The sequence below is a fragment of the Neolamprologus brichardi genome, chromosome 8 (assembly GCF_056152115.1).
Source record: "Neolamprologus brichardi isolate AB-2024 chromosome 8, ASM5615211v1, whole genome shotgun sequence".
NCBI lineage: Eukaryota > Metazoa > Chordata > Actinopteri > Cichliformes > Cichlidae > Neolamprologus > Neolamprologus brichardi.
The window spans coordinates 2,520,164-2,539,310 of NC_142111.1; the positions used below are offsets into that span (position 1 = coordinate 2,520,164).

Genomic DNA, 19,147 nt, shown 5'->3' on the forward strand with positions numbered 1-19,147 from the left:
GTGGCTGCGTTAATGTCATCTAAATACATTTTAGTGTTAGTGTTTTCTCTTACTTCGTGTGTCTGGTTCCGATGCATGGACTCAACTGAATGACAGTACCTGGTAGCAGCACCCCTATTTAAGGGTTTTCGACGTCTTTGTAATGACGTGCGTCCTGTGACGTGACAGTATTTAGTCGCTTTGAAGTCTCTCCTTTGAAGTATGCCTATAAGCCCCGCCCACCTCTAAAAAGAATGCCTAGCAACAGCTTCACACAAACGCACCGGCGCTGGCCGCATGGATATGAAACGCGGGAAGAGATCACGTGGAGCCTGCACGTCCACTGCTGTCACCGACACGGAATACTTTTAAAACCCTTCCGTTATCGTTTGTGCTGTCAGCAGGCTGTCCGTGATGGCGGGTAAGCGACGGGAACGTAAATGTGCGTGTAGCTTCACTCGGCTAGCAGAGTGGTCACGTTAAAGCTAGCTATACGTGAAAGTTTTCAGCCGTGTGGATTTTTAAAATACTTTGTCATGTCTGTCATTCGGCGCAGCTGTTCAGCTCTTTGAAATGCAGATGAAAATAACGCGTTTTTCTCACGGTGGAGCTCATGTTTTTTTAAACTACAGCACCGGAAATGACTTCAGATACCCACTCAAAGCCCTGTACGTATTTCCTGATATATTCTCTTATTTGCAGGTATCTAAAAAAAGGCTCTCCCTTGAGCTTCAAAGTCTCTGTGCTGCTGCAACATGTTTTGCATTTAGATGGTACTGTAAGGTTGAAGCGCTTCGGTGGTGATAGTTTTGGAATATGTATCATTTGCGTCAGTTGGATTTGGTGACTGTACTGCAGAAGCTAACTGCCATACCAAATGTTCTTTTCCAGTATTACTGCTTGGTACTGCTTGACTACTAAAAAGAGACAAATTAGATGTTTTTGTACATTAACAGCTAAAAGTTGGCATTTTTCATTAATAAAATGGAAATACGTATCTCATGTCTCAATGCGTTGCTTTGTGGTTTGTTTGTTTCCAAAAAATGAAGAAAAAAAGCAAGAAAACAGAGTTAATGGGAAAAAAAAGGTCTTTTATTTCCTTAAAAAAACATATTCACATTCAACAGCATATTTGGTCAGGTCTTGTTACAGGTTTAGTCAGTGAAAAGTTCAGACAGATACATTTGAAATATGAAAATACACTGACATTAATGGCCTAAAATACTCCATGTGCTGACAGCACCCCAGCAACACTTTATGATAGTGACTGAAGTCATTTATAAGGCAAAAGTTAATCATGAAAAAAAGTGTTTTATATTTAAGTCACCACTTATGTACGGACTCAAAAACGTCCCTGTAGCCTCTCGCATGTATGGTTTAATAAATACTGCAGCCAGTTTGAACCTTATTTATCTTAAAGGTTGTCACGGATTTGCTTAAATGAAGGAAATCTTGACTACAAACAGTACTTTCCTGATTCCTGATGATCAAATCGGAAAGAGAGAGCCAGAATAAATACAAAATGCAGATTTTAAATGATGAGCTTATTTACTAAGAGGAACAACATCCTTCCTGGAAATGTATGAAAAACGCTCCATCCCAAGTAACTGCCCCTCAAACCAGTTACTATGTTTGAGGGGCAGTTACTTTTTCACATAGCCCCCGGTGCTTTTGGTTACTTTTTTCCTTAATAAATGAAATCATCATGTAAAAACTGTATTTTCTGTTTACTTCAGTTACTTTTGTCCACGTGTGTTTGATCTGAAACATGAGTGTGTGACAAATATTTGAAAATCTAAGAAATCAGGAAGTGTAAATACTAATGCTAGCAGGCTTGATTAGCAAGCTGGACCCATAAACTCTGCATGTTTACAGAAAGAGAAGGATATCTGCTAAAGCACAAATGTCTGGAATAGCCTCAGCACCCCGTATATATGTCAGTACAGTAAAGTTGCACATTTTGATTTGGAAGTCTGTAGTGGATTGACTTGCTTTTTTAACAGCCTCATGTGGCCATTAGAGGAACTGCAGATTCTGGGTGCCAGCTTTATTTTGTAATTATTGATGCTTTGTCTTGTCTGGCTTTTTATGTATTAAACAAATACAATATCTCATATAAAATGGTGTGTTCCAGACTGAGAATCAGCCTGAGGATTGTTCTTTAGATATTTGGAAATTTGGAACACTTAGAAATACATTTATTAGTTTTTACATACAAATGTTACAGTATAAATGGATAAAAAGGGGATATAAAGCTGGAATGTGTCAGGGCTATGACCTTTCACTCAGAGAGGAAGCCACAAGTACATTGTAGAAAACTCAACAGGAATGTACAGCATACACAAAAAAAAGTCAGGTTCCACCCATGGAACCTTTTGGATGTTTCAAACTTCATACTGTACCATGCTTCACTTCTGGGGGATGATGGTGAAATTGAAGCCATGCTCCTAATCAATCATGAGCTTCTTGAGGGAGTTGAGATAGGCTGGGATGAGGGAGCTGACTGACTCCTCGTCATCGTTGAGGATCTTCTCTCCTCCGCCTTCCGAGCCCACTGAACTGGGTGACCGGACTCGGCCTGGGTACGGAGTGCTGTAGCCCTGTTAGAACAGACACAGGCCTTAGAGTCAGAACAAGTACTTAGTAGAAGAGGCTAACATGGAGTTATTATTTAACCCTTTAAAGCCGGTCGGAGCGGGCACGCTCTGTTTTGCGTAACTATTTTTAAATCCCGGTAGCTCTGCAACCACGTAAGCTAGCACAAAAATTTTTTGTGCATATGAAACCGGAGGAGTTGTACTTACATCTTATGCCATCAGCTTGTCCTCGGTCACAGTTTCCTTCCACATATAGCTTTGCAAAAACTGCATAAAAACTGCGCTTGCAGTAACAAAGACATAATGTTCCAGAAACACGCTTTGCCGATCCGATCAGCTGTTCGTAACACTTCCTATGTTGGAATAGACATCAGCGCGAACTTTCGCATGTCCACCATGACCTGCCCGGAACCGGAAGTGACGTCATTTTTGCGGAAATGTAGTTTTTTACCATCAGGGCCTCATGAGCCTATACTGGTGTTTATAAGTTATGTTTGACTTTATGACTTTCTGTGTGGTTTCTGGGATGCTTAGGACTCATATTGCACTGCTGGAAATAGTTTATTTTGATGCACATGCTGCTTTTTTGCAAATTTGCACTATAATATTTATTTTCGTTTTTCCTGCAGTGTATAAAAATTGGTGTATTTCAAAAATAAAACTATGAAGACACTTAAAATAAATTTTCTGTGGTGGGAAACTATTTTGTGCAACTTTTTTGTATTTACAGTTTTGAGGGATAAGCCTCTTAAATTTCTCTAACTAGAAATATATGTTAAAAAAACAAAAACGATTTTCAATTTTTTTGTAGTTTATTGCACTTTTTTGCAATTTATGTAATTACTATGCACTTAATGCAGACATATTATTAAAATCTGGGTTATAATGGTTGTATTGATGTATAGCAACTTGAAATGCTCCCAAAAATGGCTCCACAGCATGTAAAAATATAATATAAGCTCTGGTGGACTTGGTTCTATGGTAGGTCTTAAAGGGTTAATAAACCGCGTAATACACCTGATAATATACTGTTCCCGAGAATACTTACGGAGGAGTATCCCTTGCCGAAGCTTCCTCTGTTCTTGGTCCTAATCTTGGTGAGCGCTGATTCAGCAATGTCCGCCCTCTCTTCGGCATCATCCAGCTCGTGCACGGTCTTCCTGTACTTTGCCAGGTTCATGTTAGCTTGTTCCTCCTGAAGTGACAGCAGTGTGAGTTATTTTAAAAAGCCCACAAACACCATGCTTGGAAACGTGTTCAGAGTAAGAGGATGAGGTGACGTACGGCCTCCTCTACTTGTCTCTTGTAGGCCTTCATCTTGTTTTGCAGCCTCTCCACCAGCTCCTGCATCCTCTGCTGGTTCTTCTGGTCCTCCTCCGACTGGAACAGCAGTTCCTTCAGCCGACGCTCGTTCTTCCGCAGCGTCTTCACTGTCTCAGCGTGCCGCTTTTGTTCAGAGTCCAGCTCCAGCTCCAGCTCCTTCACCTGCATGCAAAGAGTATCTACTATTGTGTGCAGGAAGGCTTCATATTTATCCACTGAGTGTTTAGTGAAGACACACTCTGTTACAATTTGCTGTTTGTCAAAAGTTCCATAAAAGCAGAAATGTACTGCAGGCCAGACAACCAATACTCAATAACATACAGCTCATAACTTTGTTATGTCATATTTCTGCATATGCCAGTGTGCTACATGCAAAGGCACGTGCAAATGGCTAGCATGTAAATATAAATCCTTAATCCTCTAATTAGTTTTTATATCATTTTATTATATTGTAAAAATAAAGAATGGTTTAGAAACATCACTTTTAGGAGGATTTTCTTGCAGGTCTGACTTTTTATGTACTTCAGGGTAACGGTTCAAATAAGTTCCAGGAGGCAGCATTTTCATGAAGCCTGCCCTGTAGCAAGATTTTCTTCTGGAAGGAATTTAAACTACAGCAGTATTGATTATTAATCGACTTTACACATTGAATTACTTTATAAGTATAACAGGTAAGTACTTCTTCTGTGCAGACACTTATAGCAGGGATACTCGTGACCACACTAGCTAAAGTAACTGCACATATCCCAGAGCAGTTGCTTCACAGCTCCAACATTGTGAGGCTAAAAAGAAGCGAATCAGTTCAGGCATTCTGACATGTTTGTGTGTACCTTTCCCTCCAGCTTCTGGATGATCTTCTTTCCTCCTTTCAGAGCCATCTGCTCAGCTTCCTCCAGTCTGCTGCTCATCTCTTTGATCTGGGCTTCCAGTCCTTTCTTCACTCTCTCCAGGTGGAGCGTGTGCTCCTGCTCTAGACGCAGCTCCTCCCCAACTCGTGCAAGCTGACAGAACAGAACATCCGTTTCCAGCGTTACCGACCTCGTCTGTATTAATCTGCTGCGTGCTTCGACATGGAGTCATCTCATGTGTTTTACCTCACAGGTGGCCTTCTTAGCTTTGTCTGTGCATCCTCTCATCTCGGCCTGGAGCTCCTCGTGCTCCTGCTGCACAGTCTGGAGATCCACCTCCAGCTTCCTCCTCCCGCTGAGAGCCGACTGGAACTGGACACACATCAGGAAGTCTGTGAGTGTATGTGGGTCCGGTTAGAATGAGTGAAACAGAAGCAGAGGCACTGTGTAATACCTGGTTGTTGAGATCGCCGTATTTCTCCCCGGACTCTTGCAGTTCTATCTCCAGAGCCTTTCGGGCCCTCTCGGCGCTCTCCAGGGCCGCGTGGGTCCCCTCACCCTCGCTGATCAGCAGAGAGCAGCGTCGCTCCATGGCCACCTGCTCCTCCCTGCACTCCTCGTGGCTCCTCGCTTCCTCCTCCAGCTGAGCCTGCAGCTCCTGTGACAGACACTTGCTCTGTGAGCAGGGTGGTGTAGAAAACACTTCCTGTACTTGCCGAATGTTGTGAGCAGACCTTGATCTGTTGCTGCATCTTCTTGCTGTTCTTGCTGAGCTCTGTGTTGCTCTTGGTGAGCAGGTCCACCTGCAGTTCCAGCTCATTGATGTCAGCCTCCAGTTTCTTCTTCAGTTTCAGTGCCTCCGACTTCCCTTTCACCTCTACATCCAGACTGGCCTGCAGGGATTCTAGCGCCCTCTGGTGGCTTTTTCTAACGTTGGGCATGAGGGAACAAGATGAAAAACATTGTCTTAAATAAACAGCAAAATAAAGTAGTAGTTTTAAAAGTAGAATGGGAGGGAGAGCCTTCAGTTTTCAGGCCCCTCTTCTGTGGAACCAGCTTCCAGTTTGGATTCAGGAGACAGACACTATCTCTACTTTCAAGATTAGGCTTAAAACTTTCCTTTTTGCTAAAGCATATAGTTAGGGCTGGACCAGGTGACCCTGAATCCTGCCTTAGTTATGCTGCAATAGACGTAGGCTGCCGGGGGATTCCCATGATGCATTGAGTTTTTCCTTTCCAGTCACCTTTCTCACTCACTATGTATTAACAGACCTCTCTGTGTTGAATCATATCTGTTATTAACCTCTGTCTCTCTTCCACAGCATGTCTTTATCCTGTCTTTCTTCTCTCACCCCAACTGGTCGCAGCAGATGGCCCCGCCCCTCCCTGAGCCTGGTTCTGCTGGAGGTTTCTTCCTGTTAAAAGGGAGTTTTTCCTTCCCACTGTCGCCAAAGTGCTTGCTCATAGGGGGTCATATGATTGTTGGGTTTTTCTCTGTATCTATGAAGCGCCTTGAGGCGACTTTTGTTGTGATTTGGCGCTATATAAATAAAATTGAATTGAATTAAAGATGGCATATAAGTGCCAAAAATGAGCTCTAATGGCCACTTAAGGGTTCTGTTCATTCTCCTCTGTGTTCATGAATCTTTAGCTTTCATAAAAAACTTTGAGAAAAAGTTCTGTTCTAGATTTAGATGCTTACTTAAGTAAACAAATTAAGAAGCTAATGATTATGCTCATCAGAGTTAGCCACTTAGACTTGGAGCGTACACCTGGTAGTTGGGCTGGATCAAGGCTCTTATTTTGATTTGGCTGGACTAGACCACGAGCACCTCTTTCAAAGGGTCTCAGTGTGGCTTATTTGGTTTGTGCAATTACCATGTTCACTTCTGCACAAACTAACCACATCAAGAGGGAAAGTTACCCAAAGTTTAAATAGACTTTTGCTGTTCCAGTGTCATGTGTAACTGTGTATTATCTGCAAACTTTAAAAAGAGACATTATGGTGGAGAAAAACAGAATGCAGAGAAACATGAAGGATGAGAGGAAGCTGAGGTACCTCGCAGCCTCCGCCTCTTCCTCCTTCTCCTGTAGTCGGCGCTCCAGGTCTGCTTTCGCCTGAGACAACTCGAGCTGCAGCCTCAGCACTTTGGTCTCCTCAGCCTGGCAAAACGGGAGGAACGAAGAAGATTTACAAACAACAGCTTCAAATATTGGAGCAAATCTAGACTTGATAAAGCACTCACCTCCAGTGCGGCCTCAGATTCCTCCAGCGAGGCCTGGAGCTCTTCTTTCTCCATCTCAATTTTCTTTTTTGCTTTCTGGAGCTCATGCACGCTCTTGCCTCCATCGGACAGCTGCTCTGTCAGGTCTGCTACCTCCTCTGTGGGACAAAGAAGAAGTTGCATATGAGGCAATCTAAGACAGGCAGCTGTATGTTCATTTCAGCCCTCACATGTGCGCCGTCATACCCTGGTAGGCCTTGTTCTCCCTGCGCAGAGCCTCTAGCTGCTCCAGAGTCTCTTCATGAGCCGTCTTGAGTTTGAAGAGCTCGCTGGCGTGTTGTCTGCTCTCCTTCTGGCAGCCCTCCACCTCGGTCACCAGCTCCTCACTCTTCTCTTTCCAGTCCCCAAGCTGCTTTTCCAGGACCCTCTGCTTCTTATCCAGAGCCTGCCCACAGCTGCTGGCCTAAGGCAGGGACCATACACTGCTATAACGCCAAAGCTTTATGGCAAGGCATCAAATAAATGAGTATATGAGCTGCTCTGTCTACCTTCTCCAGGTCCATACAGAGCTCTTCCACCTCTCCCTGCAGCCTCTGTTTGGTTTTCTCCAGTGAGGAACATTTTGCCTGGGTGGCCTCCACGGCCTCCTCAGCCTCCTGAAGCCTGCTTGCCAGCTTCTTCCTGTGACACACGTGTGATTTGGACTTCTGAGACACATTACAGGCTCAATTCAAGGCATCACATCTCGTCAGATGAAGATGATAGCCGCCAGTATCAACACCACGTACTTGGTCTCCTCTAGCTCGTCTGCGTGCTGGATGGTGTCGGCCTCGTGTTTGGTCCTCCAGTGCGTCACTTCACTGTTGAGTTTGGAGACGAGGCGCTGCATCTCCTGCTTGCTCTCCTGCTCCTCCTCCAGCTGCTCCCTCAGCACCTCGCACTCCTGCCGCACTGAGCTCAGAGTGCTGCTGACCCCCTGCTTACACTGGCAACACCAGCGAAGAGACACACTTTGAGCGCAGTGTAAAGCCCAGAAATGTAACACAAATCTGTGCTAACACACCGACTCACTTCACTCATGGTTGTTAAAAGTGTTTTTAACCTGTTTGGAGCACAAGCACAATATAAAAGCTGAACTAACGTACAAAGCTTTGATAAAATGACACGAAGTTAGTCTTCACTCGTACTGCCCATCTTTTTGTCTCTTCTTGATTACACTATTTGTATGTCTATATACTGCATATTTGAAACATTTCATATGCTGAGAGTAAAGTGTACCAGTGTCAAATTCCTTGTTTGTGTACACAAACTTAGCCGAATAAAGGTGATTCTGATTCTGATAATCTATGATTGCATGCATAATACTCTTCTTAGACTAGGAGGCTCACACTCACACTTTCCCATTACCTTTCACCAGACCGACTAAATCCGAAGATTGTCCATTAATCAACCTTGACACTCATTTCCACCTGCTTCATCCTGTCTGCAGTTTCTTCTTCACCTCTCCTGTGCACAGTAGAGGTGCACTCGCCTGTTACTTTGGATGGTTGACCCGAGGTGTTTAAAATCATCCACCTACAATACCTCCAGCATCCCACCTGCCTCGCTCTCATTCCCATGCACATAAGGGGTGGGTTTTTATAATCGATTTATCGATTAAAATCGATTCTGGCTTGGATAACGTAAAATAGATTCATTAAAATCCTGAATCGATTTTTTTAATATAAATTTATTTTGCCCGAAATGACAGAATCTCAGGTGAAATCTCACAAAATTTCAACAACCACCCAACAGCTAAGACAGTGAATGAGAGCAGGAACAAGGATTCTGCACAAAGACTTAAACACACAGCGCGACCCGCGGATCAGAATCAGTGACATGTCGCCTTTCTCACAGTCGGGGCTGAAAGCCGACAGCTCGCTGATTCTGATCTGTCGGCGGGTCCGCGCATTGTGTTCACGCCCTTTATGCGCTGATTCTAAAGCTGTTAGTTTGATCTCTCTCCAAACAATATCTCCAAACTATGCTTCACATAAACATCGTCATGAATTCACTCTGACTTTTACTGTTTTGCTTCCACCACGATGCACAGCTCTCTCTCTCTCTCTGTACTTCAAGAACAGTTTCCCGTCTAAAGATCTTTTTTCTTCAATATTCGCTTGCTTGTTACGCACAAGTCTACCGTCGTTTACAGCGCTTTACAGCATTCTTCAGAAAAGAAAACCTAATTTCTGCCGTTCAATACTGAACAAATTTAAACTTTTTAAAATTATGCAAAATGCAAAACGCTTAACCGTGTCTCTAATAAAACCGCTGTAACGTCAGAGGTAACATTCATGTGTTGATTAATGGTTTTCTTTCGTTTTTGATGTACTGCAGAATATTTTTTATAAAATCCAGGCCAGGAAAACCACCTTCATGTTTTTCTGTGTTTTATCTTCAGCTACTTTGACACAAAGGCCTCTGCTGTGACGCTCACATCTTTGATAAAGTCTTGCGAGTGTCAGCTTCCTTTTTATAGATACAAAAATATGTAAATGTACTGATCTGAATTATAATATGTCTGACTGTCAAAATTTCCCAGATTCAAATCGAATTAAATCGAATCGAATTAAATCGAATTGTGGATCGAATCGATTCAGGACCTTGTGAATCGGAATTGAATCGATTCTAGAAATCAGTGACGATACCCAGCCCTAATGCACATAGATTCTGTCTTGCTTCTTCTGACTTTCTCTCCTGTGCACATCTCCACCTCTCCAGACTCTCTCCCAAATCTTACCAAAAACAATCAGTCTAATAGCCTCACAAAGGTAACCACATTCACAGAACACGCTATAATAGTAGAAAAGTTTTAAATACTAAGTTTGTGTAACTAACTCTATTGAATAAGCCTACTTTAAACTGCAAAACAGACAAAAAGTATGTGTTTTTGCTTTATGTTCAAAACACAGACCTTGACCTCCTCATCAAGCTGTTTCTTCATCTCCTCCGCTTGTGACTGGAGGAGAGTCTTGGATCGGGTCAGCTGGCTCACTCTGGTCTCTGCCTCCTCCATCTGTCGACTCACGTCGGCATTATCAGCTGACAGGACACACAGGAGCACCGGTTAATGATGCACTGTAGCATGCAGCAGAATTCAGGCACCATACACAAACAATGTGATTATTTAGCTACAAAAGGCAGATGCAGTTTAAGACGTTCATATAGAATAGCATTGTGGTGGCAAAGCAAAGACACATCTTCCTGTAAGTTACATTTATTTTATTTCAGTGGTTGAAACAAAATATTTCCTATTATTATGAGCTCACATGGGAGAAATGCAAAAAGAGCTGTGTAATGTCCTAGTGTAGCATAAAATGCTGTGTCAAATAGACACCATGTCAGTGTCTCTGCGAGAATTCTTGGAGACATTTTCACTAGAAAACCTGGAGACAAGGTCTTAAATAAAAGATGTGTTGCATTAGAGGACACATCTGCAGTTATTCTGGTGCTTTACTCTCATTTTTGATTTGCTCTAATTTTGATTGACCTTCCTTCCTGCTTTGGTAAACTTAATGTAATTAAAATGTACGTATGCATACTCGATCTTATCCTAACAACACATTAGTTTTCTGCCTAAATAGTTTGCCTTTTAGATCTTTTCCCAAATCTCCTGAGGACAAGTGGTCAGGAGGGCTTAGTCCAGGGGTGTCAAACTCAAATACACAGTGGGCCAAAATTCAAAACTGGAACAAAGTTGCGGGCTAACGTTAATATTTATTGAAATATATTTATTCCTCCAGATATAAGAATGAATCTTTTCTTATGGACTCAAACACGTTTTGCTGAAAAACTGAATACGGAACAAGCAAAGCTTAATACTAAACAATATATATATTAGCTGTATAATACCAGTAGGCCAGCTCTAATAGTAATTTGGTATGGCTTCGCGGCCCGCGAGCCAGAGTTTGACACCTATGGCTTAGTCAGTCAGGTTTGTCGTTGGCAAAATATAAAAGAAAGAATTACTCAAAATTTTTCAGAAATTACTGACAGTCTTTTTTTTCCAACAACGGATCTTTTTTATTCTTAAAATATGAATGTGAAATATGAGCTCATACCACCACCGTCTTTTGTGTCAATCGTTAACTAGTTGTCATCAAAATATATTATTTTTACATGCACAATATCTACTGGGAGCCAGTTTTAGTGAATTAAGGCTGCATGTAACATCCCCGAGAAGATCACTTTAACCTTAAAGTATATGCATCAAGCTTTGCCTACTTGTAAGACAGAAAGAAACTGATTAAGAAAAATTGTAACTGGACTGCTTTTTCCTACTCTCCCGGAGTACTCAAAGGACTCTATACAACATGCCACATTCACTTCCTTCTACACTCAAGTGCAATCTAACCAACATTCACACTTCGATGGACACATCAGAGAGCAACTTGGGGTTAGTACCTTGCTCAAGGACATTAGGCATGCAGACTGGGATCGAACCACTAACCTTCCAGTCAGTAGCTGATCTGCTCTACCGCCTGAGCCACAGCCACTGACAGGATGGGACAATGGGATTTCTGAATGTTACTGTCAGGTGTGACATTGTTTTACCTGTGAGCCTGTTCTTGGCCACGCTGAGCTCAGTGAGCGTCCTCTGCAGGTCGTCTCCTCTCCTGTTGGCCTCAGACAGCTGCTCCTCCAGCTTCTTCATCTGGCTGTCAGACGATGCCTGGGGCACAGTAACATCACAGCACATTAGGTCACGCTCATCACAAAAGTCTGTGACGTTGCTGTCTTGTTCAAAATACAGATAAGGTCCATGTGATCTCAGATCCTGACCTTGGCCTTCTGTAAACTGTCCAGTGAAGCAGCTAGGTCATCCACCTCCATCCTCAGGTTCTGCTTCTCCTTATCCAGTTTGGCTCTGGTCCTCTGCAGAGCTTCACACTGCTCTGTGAGCTCTGTGACGGCGTCGCTGTGCCGCTTCCTCAGAGACACAGCCAGAGCTTCAGACTGGGCAGAGGACTCCTCCAAGTCTCGTCTCAGGCGCTGCAGCTCTGCATCTCGCTTCTTGTTCACCTCCATCTGTTCGACACACACAGGAAGTAATTTAAGTTACATTTTCCAGGCAGTGCCCTGGAAATCTTCTTCGTGTACTAGCATTTAGCTGTACAATCTGGGATTATTTATGAGGGAAATTATGTAGTCCAGAAGTGTGCAGCTCGACAGTGTTTGTGTGCTGGTAGTTTACCTGTGAGGCGGTGACTCCTCCTGCTTCTTCAAGGCGATCTGTGAGATCATCCAGTTCTCTGGTGAGATCAGCTCTCTGCTTCTCCACCTGCCATAAACACAACAGTTAAAGAATGATAACGGACAACAAAATTATGCAATATAATGCAAAGATTTCTGGGTAAAAGTGCTGTGAGCTATCTGTCCATCATTATGGGATCTGAAACCCTTCATACTCTTTATACTTTGGCTCTTTACCTCACTTTGATTCACCCTTCTTCTTACTATGTTTTGGTTTGAACCACTCATCAGAAAATCTTGTGTTTTAGCTGCTAGTTGCTAACTTTGTCTGTTTGCTTTCTGCTGCTAATGGAGTGAAAATAGTGACTATAAAAATAAATGTAATAAAGCAACAATAATGGGCAAAAGGAAGCTAAAGGATTCAAACCAGAGAAACTCTACAGTTACCTCCCAGCGACTCCTTTCACTACCAGCGACTCCTTTCACTACCAGCGACTCCTTTCACTACCAGCGACTCCTTTCACTACTAGCGACTCCTTTCACTACCAGCGACTCCTTTCACTACCAGCGACTCCTTTCACTACCAACGACTCCTTTCACTACCAGCGACTCCTTTCACTACCAACGACTCCTTTCACTACCAGCGACTCCTTTCACTACCAGTGACTCCTTTCACCAGTGACTCTTTTCACTACCAGCGACTCCTTTCACTACCAGCGACTCCTTTCACTACCAGCGACTCCTTTCATTACCAGTGACTCCTTTCACCAGTGACTCCTTTCATTACCAGTGACTCCTTTCACCAGTGACTCCTTTCACTACCAGCGACTCCTTTCACTACCAGCGACTCCTTTCATTACCAGTGACTCCTTTCATTACCAGTGACTCCTTTCACCAGCGACTCCTTTCATTACCAGTGACTCCTTTCACCAGTGACTCCTTTCACTACCAGCGACTCCTTTCACTACCAGCGACTCCTTTCATTACCAGTGACTCCTTTCACCAGTGACTCTTTTCACTACCAGCGACTCCTTTCATTACCAGTGACTCCTTTCACCAGTGACTCTTTTCACTACCAGCGACTCCTTTCACTACCAGCGACTCCTTTCACTACCAGTGACTCCTTTCATTACCAGTGACTCCTTTCACCAGTGACTCTTTTCACTACTAGCGACTCCTTTCACTACCAGTGACTCCTTTCACTACCAGCGACTCCTTTCACTACCAGCGACTCCTTTCACTACCAGCGACTCCTTTCATTACCAGTGACTCCTTTCACCAGTGACTCTTTTCACTACCAGCGACTCCTTTCACTACTAGCGACTCCTTTCACTACCAGCGACTCCTTTCACTACCAGCGACTCCTTTCACTACCAGCGACTCCTTTCACTACTAGCGACTCCTTTCACTACTAGCGACTCCTTTCACTACCAGCGACTCCTTTCACTACCAGCGACTCCTTTCACTACTAGCGACTCCTTTCACTACCAGCGACTCCTTTCACTACCAGCGACTCCTTTCACTACCAGTGACTCCTTTCACTACCAGCGACTCCTTTCACTACCAGTGACTCCTTTCACCAGTGACTCCTTTCACTACCAGTGACTCCTTTCACTACCAGTGACTCCTTTCACTACCAGCAACTCCTTTCACTACCAGTGACTCCTTTCTCATTATATCTATTAATACCAGCTGTCGAAAATTTAACTGAAAACTGAAATGAAATGAATGAGAATCTGCATCTCTATGTCTGAGGCCTCTGTCCTCAGCTGGAAAAGGTTGTAGCATCCTCTCTGGGTCAGGGACAAATTGCTGCTCCAAGTGATGGAGTTCAAGCATCTCAGGTCGTTGTTTAAGAGCGAGCGGGAGACTGACAGACGGATTGGGGCCACAGCTGCAGTGATGTGGACGAGCGTAAAAGTGAAGCTGTTGAATTAGAGATTGTGGATACCTGCACCAGAAATGAGCTTTCTCTGACAGGTGGCTGGTGTCTCTCTTACAGACAGGGTGAGGATTTCAGTTATTCAGAGGGGCTCTGAGTAGAGCCGTTACTCCTCCACATCGAAAGAAGCTATTTGAGGTGGTTCAGGCATCACCCACCAGGCGAAGGCCTCAGGGCAAACCCAGGACACGCTGGAGAGATTACATCTCTTGGCTGGCGTGGGAATACCTTGGTTCCCCCTGGATAAGCTAAAGATGGTGGCTAAGGACAGGGAAGTTTTGGCTTATCTACTTAGGTTGCAGCCCCCAGCACTAGATAAACAGAAGATGGATGGATTGACAACTACCAAAAAGTCCTAAAACTTAAGTGGCTTACTGAAGCAGTATCAGCATATATACCTAAACTTTTTCTAGATTTCTGGTAACGCTTTTGATATAATATAAATAAAGTACTGTCTAAGAATAGATATGTTCTGACATTATGAGACACATAAGATCATTAACTATGATTACCTTCTACAAACAAAATCCCGGCTCCACTAGTAGAAGAAAACTGATTATATATCAGTTTATACAGTGTAATAAAACTTGACAGTACATACCCTCATCTCATGCTCAAACATGGAGCCGCACACATGGATTGAGTTTATTATACTGGTCCATTATATGCACAAACAACAACTGGTGCTCTGTAATTAAAAACACTTATTTTTTATACACGTGTTTTACAGCCAGTTTAACGACAGCCATAGATGTTGAGACTGACCCACAAAAGCTAGAGTCTCGGGGCCCCCCTGATGGAAGCAATGAGGCACGGCTGTCAGCACACCAGAAAATAGATGACTCTCACTGGGGTCTCCTCTTCCACCCCCTACTCCTCCAGCTAAATCTTCAAAAAACAGCTCACGCCTGAACCCAGCCCTTTGTGTCCACACGCTGGCTCTGTGTCGAGGGTTAACGCTGTGCGCTTGGCACACTCATCGCACTCCTTCGCACTGCTGACTGTGTCAACAGCTCCTCCGGATCAGCACCGCCTGACACCACTCACTCACATTCACATACTAATGGAAGGTCAGTGCTCCTAAAGTGCCCTTCTGTTAGAGATAGGAGATTTATCTTCATTTGCACAAGAGCATGAAGGAGTAGGAGTGTGTCTCTGTGCAGTCAGCCAATTTGTGTTTGCATAAGTGATTTCTAGTGTTCATTCACTCAGTCTCCAAAAGCAAATTCATACTAAACCCCTGACAGGTGAGATGTTCTATCCTGAAACAAAACTAAATGTATGTTTACTTCAATGGTTTTAATCTTATTGTCCAAAAAGATACAGGTTTGTATACGTCTCTTATTCCTCAGCTTTTTCTATATTAGAGAAGTATATATAGTATAGTAAGTAAGTATATATCGAAAGAGCCAAATGCTTTGTCCAAAGTTAGTCTTTATACAATACAACATGTCCATCATCTTCTGTAAGTTACAAGCAGGGACCAATTTAACACAAAAATGAGTTAATTTCAATGAAAGTCCTGCTAGTGACAGTTTAGCATGACTTATTTTTTTCTCAGAGATGTAACATTCGGTCCACTTTGCTTTATTTCAGTCACATGATGTCTACTTGTTCACCTATTGGATATCACATGTACAAGACAGCTGGCCAATGTACGATCAGAAAGTGAGCGAGATCTTAATTTTCACACACCCCTCTGTTGGCTAATGTCTTGAAAAGTTCAGGGCTGTAGTTCACGTGTCCGGTATTTCAAGTAATTCAATGGTTGGTGTACAAAATCCATCCAAAATCCATGCAGAAAGGTCAGTAATGTTCAATGTTGGGATTTGATTGAAACTGAAGGGTAGAAAAATTGCCTTTTAAAAATGTTTGTGTGAAACTTTTGCCTTTGCGATCTCTAATGTGCCACCACAAAGCTTTTTGTTACATGGCAGCAGTATTATGTGCTATCCCAAAAAGAGGAAACAACAGACTGTCCAGAAGCTTGTGTAAGTACATTCACTATGCAGCAAATATGTAAATCCATTAATACATTTTTTAAATCTCAGGGAAAGCCATCTAGTCCAGTCTGTCAAGAACAAGGGTAATGTTCAGAGCTGGAGTCACTACAGAGGGATAGAATTGATGGGAAATACCATGAAGCCATGGGAAAGAGTTGTTGAACCTAGCTTAAATAGAGGTGTGGCTATCAGTGAGCAGAAGTATGGCTTCATGCCCAGAAAGAGCACTACAGGTGTGATGCTTGCTTTCAGAGTGTTCATGGAGAGGTACTGAGAAGGTGTCTTTGTCTTTGTGGATTCTGAGACAGCATATGATTGGGTGCGAGGAGCTGTGAGACTGCATGGCACAGAAGTATGTTAGGGTGGTGCAGGACATATGTATGGTAGGAGTGAAAGATGGGTTCAAGATGGAGGTAAGATTATATCAAAGATCTGGTGAGCTCCTTCTTGGTTCCAATTATGATGGACAGTTTGACATGTTTGGAGAGGGTGAGACTAGGGGTGGGCGATAGAAACGATATACGATAGAAACGATATAAATTTGGCCAACGATAGAGATTTTGACTATACCGCTCTATCGTGATAGCGCATGTTGATGATGTCACCTGTTTTGGTCGAAAGCATCGCAGCGTCTACAACCATTATTATCTGCAAATTATGGCGACAGTCACAGCAAAGAGATGAAGCACTTTTGAAATAAGGGGAAAGCCAAAAACTGCGCTTCCTCCACTTCCGTAACATTGATTCATCAATGTTGAATTCTCTCTCTATTCCCATGTTGTTGCAGTATATTAATGACTAACCTCGTATTGTGGATGAATAATCTCAGTTGTTCTCCTGACTGAAGTTTGGCCCGTGTATAGCATCCTGCTATGCGATTGCATTTGTCCCCAACCACCAGAATCCCTCACGTTAACTTTTATCGAGTGGGAAAAAAAGTTGGCGTTCATCATCCAGCTTCACTGTGCTAATGTTATGCTAACATAGCTGTGTCACTAGCAATCACGTAGCACAACATTATATACCAGGTAGTCCAACTTCAGTAACCCTGCAAACGCCACTGCTGTTTAGTTTTCTGTCTTCATTTATGTTGGAAGTGATAGCAGAGCTGTACGTTTGAATTAGTTTCAAAAATCTCTCAGAACTTGGTATGAAATGTTTTGGTGGAAACTAGCGAGCTAACTTCCTGCTAACTTCTAACTCCATTAAATGTAATAAATTCTGTTTTCATGGATGCCTGGATGTTAAACTTAATTGTTACACCTGGTAAAGCAGCAACGCTGATGATTTAATTAAAGATGAAAGAATTTAGACCGTTTTTAACTCTCAGTGTTCGTTTGACTTTGGGACCTGAAGTGGACGGAGTTTTGGACCCAGATTACTCCGCGAAGCTCCTCACTACGGCAGCCGTAATGCTCTGACAATCCATCAAGCAGTGCGGCTTACCAAAGTTGTACTAAAACATTTTTTAACAGATTTCTGCCCAAATCGGTTCGAGGTCAGTAAGCACAACCAGAATTCATACATAAGGCACACTCTCGATTTTTGAGAAAATGAAAGGATTTTAAGTGTGCCTTATAGTGTGGAAAATACGTTATACAGAAGAAAAGAATATATCGAGATATATATCATTACCGCATGTGCTTCAAATTATACCGCGATATGGATTTTAGGCCATATCGCCCAGCCCTAGGTGAGACTAACAAAAATACCGAAGGCAGAGCTGAAGATGTTCAGAATTTAATTGAAAGTGAACAAGATGAGAAATGAGTACGTCAGAAGAACAGCTCAGGTTGAGCAGTTTGAAGACAAAGTTAAGGGAGACAAGGTTGACGTTGTTTTTAGATGTGCAGAGTGGGATTGTGGGTATACTGGCCAAAGGATATATGGATATAGTGAAGGAAGATATGCAGAGGTTTGGTGTGATAGAGGATGATGTTATGGATAGGGTGAGGCACAATATCTGCTGGGGCGAGGGAGCATCTGGGACAAGAAGCAAGCAAATTTATTATTTTGGCTCTGATCTGATCAGATCTAATCTCATAAAAATGTTAGCGAGTACCCAGAGCAGAATATTACACTTAGTAAAGAATAGTAATGTTGGGGGTTTTAAGCATAGCATCAAGTGCCATTTGCAGCTTGCTGCTCCTGAATCGTGAAGCAGCTTGACTTTTCACATTAGGACATCATCTGCATCAGATATTAAAAAAATTTTACAGAATAAATTTGACTTTAATTGCTAATAAATTAGCAATATTAGCTATCAAGACATTGGTAGCTTGTTGGTTTCCATGAATTGGCTACTTTGGGCATCTGTCACAAGCAAAAACAGTGAAAAACAATTTAAAGTTGCGTCTTTGGCAAGATAATTGTGAGGTCATACTTATCTGTTTTAATTCCTGACTGCATCAAAACTATAAGGATTCACTTAGTAAACCCAAGATAAAAAGCAAAGGAGCTAAACAATTTGACAACCCTGAAGCTTAAACTGGAAAATAACCGAGAGCTTATATAAATAACCCCTTTCATATTCTACGTAGTCACCTGACTTTTAAGTTAATTTTTGTTGTTCATGTTTCTATGGAGAATGTGTGATTTCCAGTTTAAAGATAAAGTGTTTGTGTACTGACTGAATGCTATGCATGCTATGTGTGTTCCTGGGTGTGTGAGAACATGCTACTTTACAATTATATAGTGTGTGTGAGCGTGTGTGTGTGTGTGTGTGTGTGTGTGTGTGTAAAACCGCATGGCATTCCAGATGGGAGAGGATCCTAGAAAAAACAGTGCTGTCTGTCAGCCTCTATCTCATAATTCTATCTCCCCAGTGCGACCCGAGGAGCAGACCTAACAATGGCGAACCTGTCTGCAGCAAAGGTATGCTGTATTTGAGCTGCTCTGAAGACGGAGGAACAGATAAAGACCTTGCATGTCTCTGCCTGCCTCTTCGCTGCTCTGCAGCTTCAGAGGCTGAAGGGGTCTCAGCTAGCACCATTAA

At 42.8% G+C, this 19,147-nt stretch overlaps 1 protein-coding gene across 3 annotated transcripts in view; it reads right to left on the bottom strand.

Annotated features, from left to right (window-relative positions):
- Positions 1-1,065: 1,065 nt before the first annotated feature.
- LOC102785222 (putative uncharacterized protein MYH16) overlaps positions 1,066-19,147 on the bottom strand; it is a 57,177-nt gene continuing 39,095 nt past the window's right edge. For all 3 annotated transcript variants that reach the window (XM_087845261.1, XM_087845260.1, XM_087845262.1), the window contains exons 8-23: positions 12,209-12,295; positions 11,797-12,042; positions 11,569-11,686; positions 9,929-10,056; positions 7,761-7,957; positions 7,521-7,653; positions 7,219-7,435; positions 6,994-7,130; positions 6,807-6,910; positions 5,482-5,674; positions 5,202-5,405; positions 4,994-5,119; positions 4,730-4,900; positions 3,861-4,061; positions 3,625-3,771; positions 1,066-2,579 (exon numbers count right to left, since the gene is read on the bottom strand). In XM_087845261.1, coding sequence (XP_087701387.1) covers positions 2,427-2,579; positions 3,625-3,771; positions 3,861-4,061; positions 4,730-4,900; positions 4,994-5,119; positions 5,202-5,405; positions 5,482-5,674; positions 6,807-6,910; positions 6,994-7,130; positions 7,219-7,435; positions 7,521-7,653; positions 7,761-7,957; positions 9,929-10,056; positions 11,569-11,686; positions 11,797-12,042; positions 12,209-12,295 — 2,562 coding nt within the window. In that variant the 3' untranslated portion in view covers positions 1,066-2,426. The remainder of the gene's footprint in view (positions 2,580-3,624; positions 3,772-3,860; positions 4,062-4,729; positions 4,901-4,993; positions 5,120-5,201; positions 5,406-5,481; positions 5,675-6,806; positions 6,911-6,993; positions 7,131-7,218; positions 7,436-7,520; positions 7,654-7,760; positions 7,958-9,928; positions 10,057-11,568; positions 11,687-11,796; positions 12,043-12,208; positions 12,296-19,147) is intronic.